General features: G+C 39.8%; 1 protein-coding gene across 1 annotated transcript; it reads right to left on the bottom strand.

Annotated features, from left to right (window-relative positions):
• Nucleotides 1–3,605: 3,605 nt before the first annotated feature.
• On the bottom strand, nt 3,606–22,808 carry RAD50 (RAD50 homolog (S. cerevisiae)). Its single transcript, XM_010016185.1, has 25 exons — nt 22,620–22,808; nt 22,141–22,224; nt 21,751–21,902; nt 20,922–21,107; nt 20,600–20,804; nt 20,082–20,210; nt 19,080–19,245; nt 18,735–18,928; nt 17,997–18,203; nt 17,343–17,525; nt 16,988–17,145; nt 15,993–16,168; nt 15,329–15,566; nt 13,851–14,040; nt 12,846–12,972; nt 12,431–12,624; nt 12,049–12,159; nt 11,410–11,502; nt 11,216–11,329; nt 10,380–10,507; nt 9,345–9,569; nt 6,418–6,503; nt 5,862–6,004; nt 4,183–4,316; nt 3,606–3,792 (listed from the first exon to the last, which is right to left on the bottom strand). The coding sequence occupies exons 1-25, from the start codon at nt 22,746–22,748 to the stop codon at nt 3,606–3,608; spliced, it is 3,939 nt and encodes a 1,312-aa protein (XP_010014487.1). The 5' UTR covers nt 22,749–22,808.
• Between the last annotated feature and the right edge of the window lie 583 nt (nt 22,809–23,391).

Genomic DNA, 23,391 nt, shown 5'->3' with positions numbered 1-23,391 from the left:
ATCAATGGAAAGACACAGGTATGGCCGATGGCTAAGTCATAGTCATGGAATGGTTGGGTTGGAAGGGACCTTAGAGATCATCTAGTTCCAACCCACTGACATGGCACAGATGACTGCCATAGTTCAGACTTACAGGGACTACAGCTCCCGTGGCAGCGGCCCCTGCTCTTTCCTGGCTCTGTAGGAAAGGGGGAACCATGGTCTGTACTTCCAGATGGGCTGAATTTGTGCCTTCCCAGTTTCACAGGCAGCAGCTCTGTCTCGGTGCCACGGTGGTGACAGGCAGGAGGAGTGGCGGGATTCCCACCCATCCCTGGCACCAGGTACCCCACTTCTCCTGGGTGATTCAGGCCGACTTCCCTTCCCCCGCGGTTCCCTGCTGCACCCAGCATGCCTCGTCCTGGCAGTGGGAGGCCAGGTTCACCCCATGGCAGTCCCAGCTGCACCGAGTCATAGGTTTTGTGGAGGAAAGAATGTGATCATGACATTAAGAACCAATGTCAGAACTCTCATCGTCCAGTGAGTGCCTTAACTGTGGTGATATAAACACCTTCAGGTCTCTTCCATCATTTTTGAAGGTCTAATTTTGGACAACCCTACTGTTTTCTTCTTTCCAATGCTATTCCAGCTTTGCCTTATATGGAATCCTCGTCAGGAAGCCACAGCACTTTTTCCTGTTGGCTCATATGTGCTGCTCCTTACTTGCAGAAGATGCTGAAGGTAAATCTAGCATTTTCTAACATGAAAAAAACCCAAATGTGGGTCACTGTGTAATGCCTACAGCAATGTGGTATCTCTTGAATCAGTGGCTGACTTTGCAAACAGCGCGTTTCAGCCCCAGGACATGGAGCCAGCACTACAGCGACAGCCGGGGGGTTTTGTTCTGCATAAACCAGATCACAAGGAGTAGGAGGAAGGTGATGGAGGAGAGTTGGAAATTGCATCCCATTTCCCGAAGGTGTAACCTTGCAGTAAGCAGACAGTAAGTGCTGGCTCCTGGCAGCGTCCCCAGGGCAGGGGGAGTAAACAAACTGTCATAGTGAAATAGATTAGAAATGATATTTAATGTGACATTTAAATGCTAACAAGGTGAAATGATTAAGCTTTTGAAAGCATCATCTCTGTTTATTGGTTTGGTTTGTGGTGGTTATTTGCAGATAACTACATTTGTATCTTTATTTGTAATTTTTAGGGCATGCAAGAGCTGGTTTTGCCTAAAAGGTGGCCTTGCAGGAGCAGAACTGGACGTCCACCACCGGAAGCTTCACAGATAGGTTGCTCCAGGGAGTAGCAAGTTACATGTTCTGTAAGTCACTCTTCTTACTTCAAACAGGTCAGAAAGCAGTTTTGGTTGGGAAAAAAAATGTTCAAATTCATCTTCTCTGAAGCTCTAAGTACCTGAAGTGCTTTGGGCCATGTCTGTCTTTGCAGCAGTTTGTAAGCAGGCAGCAGTGCTGGGCAGCACAGGTAACGTTGAAGGAAGCCTCAGAAAATCAAAGTATTGGTTTTCCAATAATCATACATTTAATTTAAATAGTCTCAATTCCGCTTAGAAATGAGACTGTTCAGCCAGGGGTGTCTTGAAGATTCTTCTTTGTTCTAGTGAAAGTAGCTGCCACCTTGCTAAGTGCAGATAAACCGAAAATGTGATGTTGTTAGTGAAGAAATCAAGGCTGTGGTGAGGGGTGGGAGGGAAGTCACCCACTTGAGTGGTGCATTGGTGCATGCTGCAGCCCTCAAGCTGCTACAGAGCCCTGGCTCTGAGAGTGTTGGCCGCAGCTGAGGCTGCATCAGCCCCAAATCCTTTGGAAAGGACTTATACCCAACCAATCCTTCCCTGCCAACACTTGTCCATGCAGGCAGGTGCTGGGTGCCTGTTTGGCTCTGAAATCACTGCCCAGGCAACTGCTGGACTCTCGGCTCCTGGGCCCACTGCAGTTGTACTCGGTGATGATTTTGTGACAGCATGGAAAGGTATTTCTAGTTGTAAATTTTAGCTCTTAAGTCGTGTTATGTCTGAGGTGTGTCTGCCTGTGGCTCTGCCCTCCTTGTGATGGTGTGTGCCTGCATCACGTGGAGTTGTGGCTGCCCTAACCCTGGCCGTGTCCGAGGCCAGGTTGGATGGGGCTTAGAGCAACCTGCTCTAGTGGAAGGTGTCCCTGCCCGTAGCAGGGGATTGAAACTGGATGGATGAGCTTGAAGGTCCCTTCCAACCCAGACCAGTCTAGGATTCTATGATGCTTTCATGTGGAGAACTGAGACACTCCTGTGCTGGTGTTTTTCTGCTGGAAATCCAGCCAAACCACAAGGGCAAGTGCAGAGCCAGTTTCTTCACCATTTTGCCACCTGCACAATGAGTTACCACAATAAATCTGTGCCTCGCTTGCCTTGAAACATCTCTGCTTGGTTCCACACTACAAACAGCGTTGAACTTCGTGTAGTAGCATCACGTAAGGGCGCCAACCCCTTCTCCCTGATAGTCTGCTCCTCTTGCCCCTTCACCTTCAGTCCTCTACCCGCAGGACAATGCTGGAGGAGACTGAGCTGGGAGCGCAGGCAGCTGCTCAGCTGCCGTCACCGTGCGCCGCGGCAGTAAGCGTGGTGGTGGAGCAGGGATCCCCCTGACGTGGCGCTGGGGGTGGCTGACTCTGCCCATCCGCAGCCCAGCTTCCTGTGCCTCAATCTGCGTTACAGAGGGATTGCCAGTCATGGCTTTACCTTGGAGTGTGGGGGGGAAGGCACGGAATTCACAAAGGTTGAGGAGTTGCTTCTGAAGCTGATGCGATTTTCACGAGCTGGGATGTATGTGTCATGCTAAAGCAAACGGGTACGACAGGAAAATTTGAAAATTCAAAGACTTTTTTTTTTCCTGTTGATTGTATCTCTAAGAAAATTCCCCTTCAGGAAGTAGTGCTACAGTCAGTGAAGATTCTTATTTAAAACTGCAAATGTAATGCACGGCGTAGCATTTTCCTCTGCCTTCTCCTCCCCCTCTCCCCACTCTGCTGTTAATTGCTTTATCAGGGGACTGGTGAGTGTAATTGCTAGGAAGTCCCATTCATTCGCTTATCTATCTGAGCGGTTTCCCAATGACGGGGCTACCCTGGTTCTAGTGACTTGCAGTTTCAGAAAATTCAGGTGGAAATAATCCTCGGTTCAAGCGCTCAATTTGTGTGTGTACCCTTTGAGGCACCTTTCCCCAAGTCCACCTAACTCTCTGGCCATGGAAGCACTAAACAACATCAGCTATTGAGACGCAGAATCACACCTCTGGTGCTGTTGGGTTTTGCCTCTTTCGGTGCAGATGCCCAGACCCTTTAGGTGGTGGTGGTGGTGGTATCATGAATGTGAGGGGCTCAGCAGTGGCTGGTCCCGGGGCTGCCTCTGTCCGTGGTGCTTAACAGGTCCAGGTTGTGATGATCCTTAAACCCAGGCGAAGAAATATGCAAAAGCTTAGAAGTTTAATAGTTTTAGACTTCAGCTAAAATTGTTACAAACCCTCAATAATATATAATACAAAGGAATTATATTTTCAGGTGCCTTCATCTGACCTCTTAGAGAGTCAGGCAGCCAAGCCAGTCTATAACATGCAATTACTCAAATTCCTAATGAACGTACGAGCCCAGGGAGCTGGCACTGCATTTCATGATCTCAGAGCACTGGTCAATGTTCTTCCTTATCCTGTAGAACGTCTCCACATATTCAGAACGGACCAGAAGTTCAACAAAATCCTCATCGTGAGTTATCACCAGAAGCTGAAAGTTACGCTGCTGTGAGCGGCTTTTTATTATCCTACAAAGAGACATCGTTTAGTGTGTATTTATCTAAATCACTTTCTGGTTTTAGAGGACTTGTAAAAACAGAGAACAAAAGAATTTAACTACTGATAAAAATATTTAACTATTGATCAAAATATTTAACTATTGAAAACGGATGACATGGACCTTCAAGCAATCTAATGCTGATTAGCAACTCTTTTCACCCACCTAAAACCCCTTAAATTATTTAAGAAACCCTTTTTCTTTGCCAGATAAAGGAAAAGGAATCTAAAACTACTGCTTTGCATGTATATTTGCAGATGCTAACAGAAATATGCCAACTCAAAATGTAATTAACTTCTGCCAACTACTATTAACAGTTGAAAAACATCCATCTTAAGCTTCTCAAGAAGAGATCACTTACTCCACGAGGGCATGGGCAAGAGACTCGATGTTTTCTCGATCAAGGTTGGTAGTAGGCTCATCAAGTGCCAATATGCCACAGTTGAGACAGAATGTTTCTGCTAGAGCAAGACGGATAATAAGAGAAGCAAGCACCTAAGGGGGAAAAAAAACCAAATCAACATCAAAATCTCAGTCTTCAAAGTGTTTGTAGAGGATCTACATGTAACATGCTATTTTCAATGCCATTACAAACCATTAGTAAAGTTTCCATAACAATGTGCTGACAGTTCATAAAATGTCAGTAATTAGTTACTGAAAAACTACATTAGAACTTCAAGTTTGAATTGACAGATCCGCTCTGCAAAGTACTGTTGGAGAAAACATCGTAGAAGTCAAACTCAAAACTGAAGAGATGTTGGAAGCAAAGATTCCGACCTGAGGTAAAGATGCTGCATTGCCATCTTGCTCTCTTCAAGCCCCACCAAAATGCATCGGGGGCAGTGGAAATATGTATGGGTGTCACTAGGTTTGAGGTACTGAACTGACGATGAACTAAACGTGAAGACAGAAGGATTTACCACCTTACACGTTAGTCTGGTGTTATCATACCTAATCACACTGCTATTAGCTCTCCTGAACTAGTGAAAATTACAGAACACTCGATGGAAACTGTGCTGCCAAAAATACTTTCCAATTATCACAACTGTTGGCATCACACTTCACGATCAAAGAATTCTCAGAATATAAGCTAAGAAACTGTGAACAAGTTTCACTCTCGTTTACATAGGACTCTAACGTAACATCCTAAACTACTTAAGGAGAGGACACATTTTTTGCCTATAGTGCTGTTTTAGAAGATTTGGATTTCCCCCAGAATTTGTATGGAATTTTCAAAACTAAGTAAACATCTACACTCGTGTGGGATTTAATTCGACAGCATTTTTCATACTCAAGCAACAATACATTATTCATCTTCTGATGACACATCCTTTCTCTACTGCTGCATGCACTTAAAGGTATTGTATATAATTTTATTCCATTCCTTGACTTCTTTTTCTACTACTGCCTGTACCATGTGGTCATGGAAAAGGCCTGGCTCCCAAGAACCAGGCTGGGCAGAGAATGGATGGAAAGTAGACTAAGGAAAAAGACTTGGGGGTGTTGGATGACAACAAGCTCAACATGACCCAACAGTGAGTATGGTATGTATTTGGTGACATGAACTGAAAGGTTATATTGAGCAGTAGGAGACAGCAGCATAATTTGGAGAAAAAGAGGTCTTGCCACACTTAGAGGTAGATGCAGTTGTGAAAAGAAGACCAAGGGCAGCCCTCAGGAAGGCAAAAATAGGGGAGCAAGTCAATAGACCTAAAGCTATGGGAACCTTAGTGGTAATTAGCAAGAGACGGACTGGGGGGATTTGAACTTGAGGAGAGGGAAGTTGAAAACTCTTCACTCCTGCAGGACTTAGACCAGTCCTCAACTGAAACACCAGATTCTGGAAACCCCAAATAGGTTTCAGATGTTCAGATTCATATATTGCATACTGTCAGCAAAATCCAGACACGGTGAAGGGAAGCTGCGCAGGACTGTAAGTTACAGTTGGAGCCACTTGTTCTCCAGGGTCACTCAGAACATGTTTCTCTTCTGCATTCACCTGCAAGATTTTACTTCATACTAAAAACCAAATGCTGTTACCTTTTGCCCAGCACTACATCTTCCTCGCATATCCAGTGCTGTATCTCCCTTTACCATTACTACTCTGTAATTGTAACTTCTTCTTTTATCAGAGGCTGAGACATTCTCATCTGCATCAGAACGAATTTCTATATACTCAATATCTGAAACCAGCAAGGAGACAGATTTTACATTATTAAAAATACCACAGGGTTACCAGGAGGTGAGAGGTACAATAGGCAGCAACCACAAAAATTCCATTCAGAACTCCCCCCGATAGCTACACCTTTGAAAGGATTTTTTCCGAAATTGGAAGAATGAACTCAAGCAGTTCCTCTGCTTCAAAGAAACTGCCTTCAGAAAACATGGAAAAGGAAAATTAACTCTATTTATCCTATAACTTACGTATGTGTAATAAAAAGATTATAGTGGTGAACAACAAAAGCAGACTCTAGAATGGAACCAACTATTTTCAGATCCTAGGTTTTCAGTATTTTGAACAAGCTTCTCCATATGCAGTGCTCAATATCAAAGGGATACATATGAGCAAAGCTAACAAAATAAGAATTGCACATACCTTGTCCTCTGTAGGTGCTTCGCCAAAGTTCACGAATTATTTTGTTGATTTCTTCCATCTTCATGCTATGAAATGTCATTATTGCTCTAAAACAAGAACAAGTGCAAATTGTTAAAGGTGTGACCATGGACTACCAGGGACTAGAGGAGCTTTAAGGAAGGCAGCAGCTCCCTTTCCAATCCCTAAATACTTGTACTAAAAATACAATAAATACTGGTTCATTTTGAATACAGAAGTATCTAAAGATCAGCCACACACAATTGCATAAATTGTCTCACAAACAGCTCAGTCTCAAGCAGCAGGAGAGTCGTGAAGACAGAAAGATTTGCAGTCACTCAATGGAGAGTAGCTTTACGTGGATTTCCAAGAGATAATTTATGTGAGGTATATTTTAAGACTGACACCAAGAAGATGAATCTGATATTAAGGCTTTATAAACAGCAGTAGTGTTACTCCTTGGTGCAGTCTCCCAACAACGCAAATAACCGGGTCTCTGCAGAAAAGGAGAGTGGAGAATTCTTCTTGAGACTATAATTTATAATCACCCAAAGAGACATTCTGATTAGAGTTGCCTTTCTCTTCAGCAGCAAGAGGAACATAGGATGTCATTAACTATTTCCAGCTAAATTCCCCTGCTAAATGTATCAAAATGACTTTAGTTGAATAATAGATAAACTCCTTATGAAAACATTCCAGAAAGGACAGGATGCCACGTTCCTAATTTGGCTTTTTAAAGCAAAAAGTACTCTGTAATGAAAAAAAATTGCTTGCTCAATTTATGCCAAAAAAATATGGTGGAAACAAAATATACTTCTGAAATGGACTTTTACATAGACTTTTCCTACTTTCTCTCTTACATGAATTATTTCCACCTCTTCTGGGGAATACTGTAGAATCAACTCTAATAGGATTTGTTAAATTCAAAGAAAGAAGAACCTGTTTTCAACTGTTTACTTTGTTGAACCCAAGAATGCATTCCTCATCAATATTTATCATAAACCTCTAAATATTAACTCAATAAAGATCAAGTGATAGCACAGAACACCCGAAATGTCAGTTTTCCCAGCGACAGAGACAGCTTTCAATCTCTGGCCATTAGAGTTAACGTTTCGTCTCACCGATCTTTCAGACGATTACCAATAAGTGATGCTTATCTATTCTTCTTAAAATTACCAGACTGGTTTCCTGTTTTGCCTTAAATAGGAACAATAGATGATTTGATACCATACAAAAAGATTCTGAATTCTAAAAAGGAAGTTCTTGGAGTGCATTTCCATTTAAGCTGAAAGGGAAGAATTATGCAAGTTCTGAACAATTCACATGTTCACAAAATAAATTATGGCTCAGCTTACATTTTAATACTATGTTTAACTGTATATAATTGTTAAAACTGCTGAAAGCAGGATTCCTCTAGACCATCTTTTCAACTTGGAAAGCTCTCATCTGTTTAGTTTCTCTTCTTAGCCAGCATGCTGTACCCTCAACCACAGGCCTGCTCTTCTGTGCTCCTTTTTCCAGACTCTTTTTAATACAGCAGACCAAAGTTCCATGTCCTGGGAATTCATAAAGTGCCCAAATGTTTCTTTCTTTCTTTGTTCGTAATATTCAATTTATCTTTCTGTCACTGACAACCAGTTTTGTATTTCCTAAAACATATCCACTGACTCCAAGATCTTTCCCCATTGTCCACCAAATTGCAACAGCTCACTGCAATTCCACTATAATTGAACATTTAAGGGGGTTATTAGGGAGCCTTATCTTTTACTTTGTATATGTTTACAAATGATGAGATACTATTTTTGGCCAGTCAGCCCAAGACTAGAAAACCAGCTTCCAGAGGAAGCAGAAACAATCACGAAGTTGACTACACTTTCCATCAAATGCAAGACATGCTTCTTTTGATCTTGCCTTCTCTAATATAAGCACAAAACCACCCACACTGGAAACAGGGGAAAGCCACCTCTATACTGTGATATTCTTTAATGCAAACACATTTGTTTACCTCAGAAGATCATGGGGAACAAGAAATCTACCTGGTGTGTCTTATCTGTGTTAAGGTATGACCAGAAGATGCTAAAATATACTGCTATAGAAATGGAAGAGTAGAGAGACTATGTAAGAAAGATCCAGGTTAATAATGAATGATTTAAATACAGATTCCACCTTCCCTTGACTCGTACTGTGGAGTATTTATTTTAAGATAACATGTGAGACAGACCTTTAAGGAACACATTCTCCCAATTAGCCATCGCATAGCCTGTAATAATTCACTTCCCTCAAAACCAAAACCCACCAAAAGCACAGGCAGAAAGGAAAAGCATCAGCAGTTCTGGGAGACACACTCTCAAAAGTGTCCTAAAAATGCCTTCAAAAGGAAAAAAAGCTACAGCAGAATAGCTCTCTGGCTGTTCCTCTCACCTCCGGCTCCGCTGGCTCTTCATGTGGTCTCGTCTGACAACCAAAGTAAGTTGAATGTGTTTATTGGCTGGACACTCTCTAACCACCAAATATGAGTCCTAACATGTACAACCATAACTCAAAATAGGTCCTACAGAGAACTCTGAATAAATTTATAATGATCACTAGATTTATCTACGACTCTATTAAACTCTAGTTATTACCAACACATTTACTGTATGTACATTATATACATTCACTTACAAATTTCCTACATCCTACCAATCCTGTGCAGTTTGCAGCATGTTTTCATTAATTTGCTTTAAAAGTTGTACCGTGTTATGTTGCCTTAATATTTAAATGCCAGATTTTATAAAGAGAACTGATTAAACATCTCAAAGACTTTTATTGATTTCCTGTTTCTAAGTTACCCCTGGAAGTCTGAAACTAAAAGCTACTTTTGGATCGAGATTATCATTAGTAATAAAGATGAACACATTTAAGAATCACCCTCAGATGACAATACTTACTTATCAAGAGCCTTGTAATAAAGGTCCAGATCCTTGTTCACTAGCTCTGTTGTTCTCATGACAATCATCATGTCCCTGTATTTTTCCTCTGCATCTTTGAATTGTGGCTCTCGAAGCTCCTTTTTGAACCGGACAATCTCCTCCTCAAATCCACGCTGTCGACCCAGGGCAAGATGATGGTTTCTTTTCAGAGATTCTATTTTCTCCTCGAGATGTTTCTGTTCACTGTGAAACCATAATTGATACACAAGTCTTTTGTATTGAGTGTTTCACAATTTATCAATCAGGGTTCTAATTTGGAGTTGATGTAGGGAGCGCATTACATTATATCTGTAAAGTCTGTAACAGTTAAAACTATAGTACTAACATCCCTGAAACGAAGACATTGAAACAAAAGTATTTTTAACTTTGGGAAGAACATATTCAATCACTATTGTGAGTGGGAGAAGCAAGTTACGAAGTTCAGATGCCAAAGTGCTGTATGTAGAAACATATAAATAATTCATTTCAGAGGTGGAATTAAATTAGGATGCTGAGCAAAATAAGATTAATTAATTGAGTAACCTCTAGAAAGCTAAATAAACAGTTCCCATGTAAGCACCAGCATAGGGCTAATTCCTTTTCAAAAGTGTTTATTGTCTAAGCAATTAGTATTAAACTACTGAAGTAAATACAAAATTTTCTGCCGAGACCTACATGAGCAAACTGGAAATGACAACTAAATATTCTTACTGAGAGACATGAATTGTTTTTACATGTGGATTTATCAGTGGAATTCATTAAAAAAATGGACTGGATTAGTACAGGTAAAGGTACATGTGCACGTGTGTGTCTTTAAGCACTATATAATGCACTGAGTCATTTATGTTGTCATCATGGGGCTATTATAGAAACGTGAGTTTAAAGGAGGAAGTGGTCTACATGAATAGGGAGAAAAGCGGACCAGGAAACACACTAAAAACACAGTGACTATTACATTCAGATACTCATTGAATGCCTGTGCAGAACATGCCTTGCTGTTTTGAAGACACTTACTTCTTCATTTCCGGGACCTTCATTTCTCCCATCTCCCTTACAAGCCGTTTTATGTTGTCTTCAACATCTTTTAGCTCTTCCTTTCGTTTCCTCAAAGTAAGATTATCCTCCAGCCACCTTTCCTGGACCTGTCTCCACAGAAAGCAAGAAGTTGTATAATGCTTCAGTATATTGATTCTCATTTACACAGTATGAGCTCTGCACAACTCTAAAACGTGCTGCAAGCATGAAATAATTGATAACAACAAAAATTATCAGTGAGAACTCATCTTGTGCTGGAAACCAGGTATAATGGAAATTAGCAGTATTATTTTATATTTCAATCTGAAATAACAGTATTTATTGTCACCGATGAACACAAGAGTGATCCTGTGTGTGACTATTAATCAATGTTTCAAATGGGGAGGTAATTTAGGATGAGATTTAACTAAGTCCCCCATGTCTGTTCCGTTAAGTTAGACAGTAAGGGGTGGGGTAGAATGGGGAAAGACATCTTTCCTATCAAGAATATTAACAGTATTTGAAATACCTACATAAGAATTTAAAGTACATGACAAAACCTGGAGCGACAAGCAACTTTTGGTACCTGCAGTTTGGTACCTCACTTCAGAGGGCAAGTATTCTCCACATAAAGGTTTTAAAAATGCATCTATTTTTGCATATCCAAATCTCAAGACTTTTTCAGCCTAATGCACATATAGCAGCTATTCTGACTAACAACTAAGTAAATGAAGAGGAGACAAACTTTGCACCACTATGGACCTAGGCAAAGCTAAGCCAAACCCAGAAATTAGTTCAACTATGCAAAATACATTTACTCTAAACAACAAATCTACCTTTTGAGTGTCAATATCCTGTCGAATCGTTTCCATCTCTTTACTTATCTTTTCCTTCTGTTTCTCACAGTCAGCTAACTGCGAATTTACTTCACTGAGTTCAGACTCCTTTTGCTAAAGAAATAAAACAGCAGACAGCTTAAACACAGAAGTATTTTTGATGTCATCTTTTCATTGATTGGGTTTTAGGTTACCTTTCTATAGTCATCTCTTCCTTGCTGAATATAGTTTTCGATTTCTTTCATGTACTTGTTGATATCTTTAACTTTCTCATTTATGCCATTCATCTGCAGGGAAAAGACTTCAAATGAAATGTAGTCTTTTGTCCAAAAACTGATACCCTCTGTATCAAATACTAGATACTGGATAACGCTACTGTCAAAATACAATTCCTTATCATAATTCCCTTTAATTAACTTATAAAACCTTCAGCTTCTGAAACCCAGATACAACTTATCACCATGAAAATGTCTTCCAAAACAAATGGTAAAACACTCATTTGAGCTTACAGAAGAGCCACTGCACATTTGTCTCTTGGCAAGGACAGGTTACAGTCACCCTTCCTATTCCTCTTACGTCTATAGGAAGGGCTTTTTAATATCACCAGTCACTAAATATTGGCAAATGTCCCTTTGACAGCACAGCCAAAGGTTAATAACAATTGAGTTCATCTCCTGACTTAATTATGTTCCTTTTCTTCCACAAAAGCTCCATCAATCTAAAGCATCCGTTAAAGTCACTGTTTCCTAAAAGCAGACTCATTACCACAGTTCCATCCATGCCTGAAAACCAATATATAACCCTATCTCCCTGCTACGCCAAGAGCAACAAACCTTATCCTGTGCTTCTTTATTACTTGTAGTCCTTTTATTCACCAGATCCTCCTTCTCCTGCTGCAGCTTTTCTAAAGTTGCATCCAAAGGAAATACCTGTTCTTTCGCTTCCTGAAAAGTAGTTGGAGAAAATCCTTTTTATTTTCTCATTCTGTTAAAGCATAGTAAAAAAGTCACGTGGTTACTTGGTTCTGTGTGTGTGTTAAAATAAACGTGAAAGCACGTCTTAATAAAGTTCTGACCATGCCCAAAGATATGCAACAGCCGCACATTAAAAATACATCTTATTTTTAGGATTACAGACAATGCTAAATATAACAGGATTATTATTTTTCTCCCAGAACAACAAAGCTAAGGGGTAAATGACGAGAGTATTTCCTACCTTGATCTCTCTGCATAAGTCCTGAACCTCAGAAATCAATTCCCCTGTTTGTTCCTCCAGCTGGTGACGACGCTGCATGCTGCTGAAAATCTGAAGTTTCTCTGCTTTAAGCTCATTAACGGTGCTCTTCAGCTGCTGGACCTGATTTTGCTGGTCTTGCTTCAGTTTCTGGTTTAACTCAATTTTACTAGTAACTGCAGATGAAAACAAACACCGAGCAAAACAATCTGCTATTAAAAACATAATCTTCCTCATCAAAATTGAAGTCTAAATTAAGCCAAAGCAACGAACGTTCTGAAATAACTAGAACAGTTATTTCAGAATGTAAAGCAATGAAACTAAAATGTTAATGGCAGGAAGCTTGGAACGTTATTTTCAATAATACAAAATGAAATACCAGTCTTGTATGACCTACCTGTATCCCACAAGTGCTTTTTCTCTTGTTTTTCTTGGCTTACTTGTAGAACAGTTCTACTTAAATCGACCCCTAGCAGCTTAGCCTCCTGCTGAGCAATTTTACGTTCAACATCCCTAATATCAGTCTGAAAGTATGAGGAAAAGCACTATTACTATTGTAGTAGTGTTTAACAATATATTTCTTATCTTTGGCACACAACAACATGCTTGGGGCTTGAGGCACACATGACTCAATGCATTCAAATTTAATCTCTGCTGGTGGAGCAACGTCACATTATTATCAGGAAAGTCATATCAGCCACAGGCTGCTGGAATCTGGAATTCCTAATTGCGAGAGGAAACCAGCCAGTATGGATGGGCAAGCTTGAGACACCCAAGTCCACCTCGGAACAGTTACATGTGCTACCTGTCCCTGTGACAACTGAACCATTGGGCCTCAGGAGCTGCTGCCATCTCCCACTCACGAAGTGCTCTCAGTCCTCTGCCTGGCTCCAGGTTCTCTGCATAGTTGTCCCTCTCATGGTTCTTGGTCAAGCCAAGATTTTGTGTTGGTAATAAAGGCATGAAGACTCTCAGAATAATAACGGTGTAGGATTATCCATTCCCCTTCACCATATGGCACAGAACGAGGAAGCACATGTGAGAAGATTTCAGAAAGTACACAGAGTAAAAGCTGAGAATACGCTGAACTATAATGACTGTGAGGACTGAAATACACTTTGGGGTACTTCCAGTCATGCTCAAGTTCTGGATTATGCCTTTATTCCCAGTTGCTATAGCACAGAATTGAATCAGAACTCTAGGGACTCCGTGGTCCTCAGAAGAAAAAATCATGACATAAAACTTGAAGTTTTATTAGAATCAAGCTCACCTCTGTTATGTTGGCTTTGAAAGTATTTTTACTTTGCTTCAAAAGTCTTAAGACCTCAAAGTTTTGTCATATTATTGAATAACTACATTAGTAAGTATAATTTTATATATTAAAAGAAATTTCCAAACGTACCTGGTACCTTTCCATTAGAGTTATATCCTGTAAACATGCCTTGGCACTTTCCTCCTCAGACAAAGCTGTCTGCAAGAGTAATTCCTGTTCTTCTATCTCGCCCTTCAGGCCTGTCAAATCCCTGTTTGCATTCTGTATCTTGTTCCTCAAGTCCGGTATGTCCCTCGCTTGGAGTTCAACTACAGTTTGCCTTGAATAAAATACAAATCCTTAAAGTTTCCTTTCTCAAAACAGCAGCATAAGTTCAAGACATTCAAGATCACAAAGTCTGTGATAGGACTTAATAGTGGAAGACTAAATTTAATCAATATAATTCCTTTAACCTTGCCCGTATTAGATGAAGCTGATGTTATATACCCAGCTAAGGTAACACAGCCCTTGGTTTAGACAAGTGAGGTGAAATAAGCAAACAAAATCTCTTTTAACTCAATTGCAGCAAGTGCTCATGAGAGGGATGAAATCCACTGTGCAAGGGTGCCCTCTTGTGAAGGAAAGGTCTACCCTGTAACACACAAACCTGCGAACTACCCTCACTTTGAATGCTGTTTGTATGCTAAGAAAGAAGAGGACTCTGACAAAAACTCTTTAGGCCAAGTGTTATTTGCTGATGCTCTGGAGCCTGTCCAGTGTTTTCATGGCTTTAAAAATACAGACTAACTCAGCCTAGAAACTGGAAAATACCGTAGGCACCTTTCCTGCATTTGTTAATGATACCTACCCTTTTTATTACCTTGCATGTTCAAGAAACTCATCACAAAACAACCCAAACATCCAAACCCAACATAAAAAGGTTAAGTAACTAAAATAATTCAGTTTAATCCGTATTCAGTTCAATCTATGGATTATCAGTATCAGAGACAGAGATTCATTCCCCAATGATGGAGCTGCAGCTGACTGAACCTCAAGGAAACATAAATGGCATTGGAAATCTGCTATAAAATCCAGAGATGCCTTTCTAAAACGTCATCATTCATATAAAACTGCCAGCAATAAAAACTACTGTTAAAGAAGATATGAATTAAGATATTATTAAAGGGTGTTCAATACAGGTTCAGCTCCCATTCTGTCTCTACAGACATTTCAGCTTTCTTAAGAAACATATTTAAGGTGATGTATAAAAAACATTTCAGTAATGACAGAACCAGCCTGTCCATTTTAAATTACAATGATAAGTAACAAGGAGGGGAAACTGCCTCTATAGTGTAAATAGTAGAAAATATGTATAGAACCACTTTTTCTGTCTAACTCTCACGAGAAGCTCCAAAGGACCAGAAATACCAGGAATATAAACCAGTTTAACATTAAAGTCCAAACAAGTGGAGAACAAATGCTAGGAAGATACTTATCTCAACAACTGAGATTTTTTAATTAACAAGTCCTAAAATCAATCCTCCTAATGTCTGCATTGTTTTTAATAATAAAACCCAAGGATTTAGAAGAAAACAGCTTGCAACAATCCAGGTTGCTAAGGATTTTACCTCAGTGGTTTAAGACTCATCATTTCATCACGTTTCTTCTCTTTTCTTTTAAGCTCAGACTCTGTTGACTTCAGTTTGTCTGGAGCAAGACGCAGCTTAGACTGCAGGTCACTGATGACATCTTGCAGATCAGCCTCTGTCTGAAATGCTCTCTGACAAACTGGACAACACCTCTGGTTCTCCTCTGTCAGCTGTGTGATGAACTGGGAATAGACGGCAGTGGCTCCCGCAAGCACAGCTGGTTTACAAAGGAAAGACTTTACATTGAATAAACAGTGCATAAAAAGATGTGAACTAGATACGTATTTACTATAAAAGAAGAGAAAATTATAACCCATAAATCACAAAGGCAGGGAACTGAAATGGCTCTAAGTGACCTGGCTGGAATCCAGTGCTGCCCCTGCTTTCAGCAGGCTGCCCTAAATCACCTCAAGTCCTTGTCAGTCTGAATTCTTCTATGAGTTTTTTATTAAACCATGCTCATCCCTCTGCAATCAACAGTGGAAGTGATTTACTAAAACCCAGTAAGATGCAGTAAAACTCTCTCTCCAGTCAGTTTCTGCGCCTACTGTTTGCCCTGCACACGCAACAGATCATCCCAGTATCCGTGGCTTACATTTAAAACATGCTTTAGGAAAGAAGGTAGAGCTATATACGAATGTACCTCGCTGTTTTGAGCTTTTCTCAATTTCATCTTGAAGCTTGTTCAGGTCACTGTCGAAGTCTTGGCTTCCACAGACATTGGACAGTTTTTCTTCATGAAGCGACAACTGCTCTTCCTTGTTTCGCAGCTCATTGCTGACATAAGTTTTATGATATTCTACTGACACCAGTCGTTTGCTGAAACATCAATCAATGCACAAAGGCTTTTGTTACAAAACCACAAAGATTTCAAACTGCTTAAGCCAAAACAAAGACATGGGAAGTTAATCTGAAATTGATACTACAGAACTGTTCACCAGTTCTTCTTTAATGACTTTTCAGGGAATCTATAGCATCAGCTTTTTATTAACCTAAGCACAGCACAAAGTGCTTCATTTCTGTTTTGGTTTATTGCTGCTTACTGATGAGAAGCTCATTTCTAACAACAAAGCTATACAAAACTTTACAGAACAATACAGTATCAACTTTTTTGCCCCCTACAACAATTACTGCTTATGAAATACCACTGAACCTCTTAAGCAAAGAATGCGAGCACCCTTCTACTCATGCTACACACTTCTGAATTAAGCAATACTCTTAGACTTAAAATCTTGGAGGTTTTGTTTTGTGGAAGTGGAATGTGCATCATTACACAGTATGGTGATCTTACCTACTCTTTCTAACAAATTTTTCTATATAATCAAATAACATCAGGACAACATAATCACATATGAACTTGCAATATAGTCACCAAGTACTCTGACTTACAAGGTCAGAAGATCAGCAACCTCCACTATCTGCTTTTAGTGCTGCCTGTGACATACTACAAACATTTATTAACTAGCACAAACTGTAGCAGCCCTACATTGCACAAATTCTGCAGGATTTTGTCTCTGATTTTTGCAGATAGCTAAATAAACAACAATAAAGTAACAAGTACATTAAGCATATTAAATTTCCCAACATTTAAATTCATACAAATACTTATGGATCATAACCAATTAAACTAATACCTACTTAAGGCCAGCAAGATTATCCCTTGTCTGATTTATATTCTTATTTTTACTATGAAGCCAGTCTTCAAGTTGGTTTTTATTTGGAAAGTATCCCAGCAGTGATGTCAGTTCATCAGAATGTCTTGCTTTTACTTTTCTGATCTGCTCTTCTTTGTCTGCCTGGGGAAATGAAGCATTTTGTATTAGTTTTTTCCTATCTTCATGTTTATGTCAATGTGTTCATGCAGTTAATGGCTTTGCAGTCAGAGAGAAGCTTTACATAAGACTGTTGATGAACTCCTGAAAAACATACAAATCTTGAAGGCACTGTATTAATTTCATGTCCCTGTCTCATGAGATCATGATAGAAAAATTACTTTGTCTTTCTTCAGCATCTCCATTTGGGTAATCGTCGTGGTATGTAGATTCAATTGTTCCATCTCTTGATCCAACTTCCTAAGAGCTTTGTCCAGGTTTATTTTCTCATTTTGCAGAGTCTGTACTTCCCGTTCCAGTTTTTCTACACTGCTACTCCTCTCAGTCTTCTCCAGCTCCTTTTCCTAAACAAAACCCAGAAGACTTAGATAGTTATACAATCTATAGTCAATCAAGTCCTAACTAAAGGCAATAGAAGAAAGCTCTCAAGCTGCCTGGCAGCAGTGTCATTAGCTGTTACAGGAACAACACAAGATTTGTAAAGAATAGATGGACAAAGGCTGTGATGTTGGCATATTTTTCTGGCCCAATAGTGTAAGACTGACTAATCTTATGATATTCCCCAGCTGTGGCTATTACCCTACTTACACCAAGCAGCATCACTATACTCCATGCATGCACTCTAGAAAAATGAAGTAGTGAGTGGCCCCTGCCCCAGAGAGCACACCACCTTAACAGACAAAGCACAGAGAGGGGATTAAAATGGCAAAAATGCAGCAGACTGAGTAAACGTCAAGAGGTTTTTGTTTGTTTTAATGATAAAGCCAAAAGGTTTTACTTCCACTTCTATAAACGTTTCAGATACGTGAACTTACTGTCTTGACAATCTCCTCCTCCAACTCCACAATTCTGTCTGAAAACCCCTCCAACTGCTGCAATTCATATTTCGCATTCTTCAGCTCAATTTGTTTCTTATTTTGAATGTCTGATTTCAGGTCAATGGTTTTTTCTAATCCAGTTTTCTTGTCTCTTATGTCATCTATCTGCTTCTGTTTCATTGCTTCTTTTCGTGTAAATTCTCTCTGAAAGAAGTCAGCAATAATATACTCATTTTTTCACAGGAAAACAGCATTTAAATACACTTACTCACACAAGCTTGCAAATATTCACCACTGTAATACAAGACATTGAAACACTTAGATAACTAGAACTTGTCAGAATTTTTCTGCTGAAATGTTTCCACAGGAAGATGCAGATGCATCACACTGGAGTGTTCTGTCAGAGCAACTCCCTTCTCAAGATGACTTCAACAAAAAGTTGTTTTCAAACCAGCTGCCCACTGTAATTCATCTTCAAGCTTTTTAGCTTGTCAGTGATCCACCTGCCTGAGAGGGCTGCTAAGAAAAACCTACCTGAAGAACTGCCATCACTCTTCATTCCAAAACCAATTTCCATGGAAAGATTCAGGCAACCCCTAACAAAGAATTCTAGAAGAAAAAATGGCTTCGTTTCCCTCCCAATCTTCTTCCTCCCAGCACCATGAAGACACATATGGACCAATAACATGCTACTAACCAACACTAACTACACTACTAAACCAACAACATTCTTACCATCAAATGCTGTGCAGCTTCTGTATCTTTTCTCTGTCTCTCCTTCAACAATGTGTGAAAACTGGTAATGTGCCATTCATTAAAAGGTGTCTGCTCAAAACCATCTAACTCCAGCTGTGCCGCCAAGGACTGAATTAGTGAGTCCCTCATGGTGATGTGTTCTTGGTGACGACCTGCTTCCAGCTGGAGACGACCTTCACAAGAAAACGTGACATAAATGCTCAAAAACTGAGGCAGAAGATACGTTGAGGATTTGAAGTCAGTTGTGACTTATTTTCTTAAAGTCTTTGAAACTGAAGTGTGTTTTAAACAACACAAAAAGGTTATAGAGGAAGTGTAAAATACCTTGTTCAATAAGTAGTTCTGATTTCTCACTGTTAAACCTCTGGCACTCTTTAGTGGCTCGATCCAATTCCCGCTTACAGTCTAATAATCTCTTCTCCTTCTCCTTCACTGTTCTCTGGTGGCTCTGGTACCTATCCTTTAGCTGTTCATCTGTTCCTTGAAACACCTGTACAACAAACACAAAAAGCTAACTTTGTTCCCTATTAACTACATTTATAAGCCAATTACTGATGTTTTAGAAAACATACAGTTTTTACCATAACACAATTCAAGAAATAAGAAATAAACACCTCCCTCCAGAATCTCTGCACGAAAACATACACTGAGAAAAACCAAATGTGCTACAAGCAAAACTGGAAAAAGAAAATCTATTTTTCTTAGGGTGATAAAACAAATTAATCTAAACTTTTACCACCAAAGAATTTCTTCCCAGTTACCAAAGTAGCTCCAAATGCCCTGGCACAATCTCAACAGAAGACTGGTAATTGTTTCTTATTTTAAGAGAAAGAAAGAAAGTATCTCCAGGGAGATAAAACAATGCCAGGAGACATCCCACACTGGTCAAAACAAGTGCTGGCTATCAACAATATACTGTGAGAGAGAAATACGTTCAAGTTACACACCACAGGGCATTGTCACCAATAATTATCACTTTTATGAAAACTTGTCAGTATTCACCTCCCTGACAAGCCAGACGATGGAGGCAGGAAAAGTTACAAAAAGCCATTTAACTCAAATGACACAGACCCTAATACAGCTTTATTGAGCTGTATTTGCAGTATCTGACAACATCAAGCGAGCTACACGGGCTATGAAAATACTCTTCACCAACATCTGATGCGTAACAGAACATACACTTAGAGTTAGGCGTCCCTGCCCATGACAGGGGGGTTGGAACTAGATCATCTTAAGGTCCTTTCCAACCAAAACCATTCTATGGGTAGCAAAAGACAGACTGATTGTACACCAGAAGGGATTGCAGCATGGAATTTAAAAGGCAACCTTCTCCATCTTCTGCTGCAAATCCTGATTGTCCTTCTCCATCTGCCGCCTCCTGCTCTCCAGGGCCTTTACATCGTTGTCTATCCTCATGACTTTGGTGAGATTCTGTTCAACTGTTGCCAGAGAACTCTGCAAAGGGAAGAATGCTGCAAGTAAAACATCTCACCAGCTGATGAATCCCACAATCAATTGTTCTACACGATACAGCAGCCTAAGTGAAAAACTTTCACCTTATAAAGTATTCTTAAGAAAAGGGAGGTTTAAGTTTCAGTTTAGTTTTCATTTTGGTTACAGCTTATCATAGTTTTAGTTACCAGCTAAATTTGAGAGAGATTTTAAATTAAGCTATAAAACCCCGACGCTGCTACAAGAATTTCACAAAGGATGTTCTTAAATCCCCACTGACTGCTTATAGTCTAGACCAGCATCTGCCAGGGTTGTTGAGGTATGCTTGATCCTGCCTCAGAGCAAAGGATCAGAATAACACGATATAAAAGAGTAATCATCATGCAAATTACCTTGAGAGGATCAAGCTGATTCTCAATTGATTTTACATTCTCCTTGGAAGCAGCCAGCTGAGCCTCTCTGTTGCTCAGATGATCCTGGATTTCCTGTGCTTTTTCCTTATTCTGTTTCAGGTATTTCAGCTCTGTCTGACACTCTTTTACTTTCAAGCTTTGTTTCAGCCGGACCTGACGGAGAGTTTCGAGCGCTTTAATATACCTTTAAAAAAGACAAAATCTCAGATCCTATGGCCTTAGGCATTTTCACTAACAGCTACGTTATTAGGGAAGACAATTTCTTACTTAGTTTTTATTTAGTTACAGTAAAAAGAAAAACCTTGTTGCTGAGAAGATCTCATCAAATTTCTGCTTCAGGGCCTTCCCTTCACTTAATGGCCAGTTGGATTCTTCTTGGTGGCAGAAAATGACATTGTTGATCACTGATTTGGAAACACCCAGGGCGCTGACCATCTCTCGATCAATTTCTGCACACTTGGAGCTCAGACTGAACTTCTCCCCATGCCTATGCAGCACAGGTAAAGAAAAACCCCAGAGTAGTTACTAGCAAGATCTTTTGAAAGCAGTAAACGGCATTTTTAACAGTATAATCTCATTGCAATGTACTCATTAAAAAACTTAACAAGTAACAATTTTAAAGCATATAATTACCATTTTCAGCACAAGCATTTAACAGTGTCAGTGTTTGTATCCAAGACTATCACTACACATTTTGTAACTATGCAGAACCATGAGAGGGAATAAAAAAGATCTCGGATGTAGAGAACACTCTTGTCAAATAGTGGAGATCAGAGTTAAAGGTGGGCGCACAATGATCTGAAAATGAAACTGGTGCTGAAGGAAGTCAAGCCCACATACTGCACACAACGCTACTTTCAAACTGCACCATTATTAATAATTATCATTATTAATACAATTTTCAAATAAAATTGTGAAGTGAAATTGCAAGTGAACAGGTAAGTTTTTCCTAAAGTAGAGGATATCAAATGGAGGATTTTTAATTGACTAAAGCTCTATAGCTTTAATCTAAGAGCACTGGTGGCTTGAATGAATACATTATTAAGTTTTCCCTTCTCTTACACATAAAAATATACAAAACCCAAACTGATCTTCGTGCCAAACTAAGGAAACAAACCTTGACAACTTACTTTGTTCTAGTAATGACAGATTCAAGGGTTTTAAATTCTGTTTTCTTGCCTTTCTGGGTACAGACCATGGATCGCTGGACAGCTACGAGCTCTCCATTTACATCTCGAAACTGCAGCCGAATCTGAGCTCGAACATCTGTTTCATTGGCAACCTTTAGTAGAAACAAAATACTGAGTAAGGGAAATTCTTCTCGATGTCCACCTGAAAATGGACCTTCCAGCTGTGGATTATGTTCTGATGTCCCCCAGCTCCCTGTTTTTCCTGAAGCAACACAGCAGCTCATGTCTGCTTAGAACTTGAGCATCCCTGTTTCCATCACAACCCTGAGTGCAGTGAAGTATTTTACTTAGGGATATACACACTATCAATCTAGTCACTATGACTTTTACCTTTGGATCGTGAACAAATGAGTTTCCTTTGGTGCCAGGAGGAAAATCTCCAGTGGATATGTATTTAAGACATTCAATAATAGTCTGTGAAAACAGAAATAAGTATATAGTTATAATGGCAATATGGAGTGAACAAGATGTACTGCAGGCAAAAACACCCCAATATTTACAAATGAGTTAAATATAGAGAAGCAAGAAATAGGAAACAACATTCTATATCTTGAGTATCATGAGAATATGGTCCTTTGCAAAATTGGTTTTAATCAGGATCTGGATCAATTTCTCATTAAAAATATCAACCAGTGCTCTGCAAAATCCAGGCATGAAAGCAGAACTCTAATAATGCTAAACACAGTATTTGCAATGAACACCAAGAGTTTTGCAGTATTATTAATATCATTCTGTAGAGACGATTATTTGTATTTTGAGGCCTTTCAGATCTATTTACAGTTCAAACCCAAACACACAGTAAGCCTTACCGTTTTCCCTGCGCCATTTGGTCCCACTAAAATAGTTAATGGATTAAAAAAACTAATAATTTGTTTGTCTTTATCCTCTACACCAAAACTCCTCACTCCAAGGATACTCATTTTCTCAATCCGCGACATTTCTATGGAACTTCCTCTCCTCCAGTCAGAAAGGTGAACGTTAAAAATCCTGCAAAATAAAGCTTTATGAGAAGTGCAGAAGGCAAAAATCACAGCGTCTCACTGAAAGCTGACGAGGCACCTACGCAAACATGAAATATGATGAATGTCTTTAAAATCACAGCTAAGACTCTTCAGTAATGGCTCAAGTAACAGAACAGATGAAGGAAAACCTCCTGTTTGTTTCTTTTTTAATCAGAGAAGCTGTGGCTGCCCCATCCCTGGCAGTGTTCAAGGCCAGGTTGGACACAGGGGCTTGGAGCAACCTGCTCTAGTGGAAGGTGTCCCTGCCCGTGGCTTGGGTTGGGGCTGGAGGAGCTTTAAGGTCCCTTCCATCCCAAACCAGGCTGGGATTCTGTGATTTGTTTTAACCTGGGAAGCTAATCAACTCCAAGTTATGAGACATGAGTGGCCAAAACCAAGCCTTTACTCCACATTACAAAAGCCACACACGCACTTTCAGAATGCCATAAATACAACAGAGGCCCCAGTATTTATTCTCTTTAAAAGCCCTCTCTAGTATTGGAACACTGCGAGAGTTTCACTACAGCCCCGTTTCCCACAGGGCTGCATTAGGACTCTCATGGGACACCCAGGATTATCT

The sequence above is a fragment of the Nestor notabilis genome, unplaced genomic scaffold (genome assembly GCF_000696875.1).
Source record: "Nestor notabilis isolate BGI_N333 unplaced genomic scaffold, ASM69687v1 scaffold27946, whole genome shotgun sequence".
In the NCBI taxonomy this organism is placed as follows: Eukaryota; Metazoa; Chordata; class Aves; order Psittaciformes; family Psittacidae; genus Nestor; species Nestor notabilis.
The sequence above is the reverse complement of the archived record's forward strand: the minus strand, read 5'-3'. Positions and strand labels throughout refer to the sequence as shown.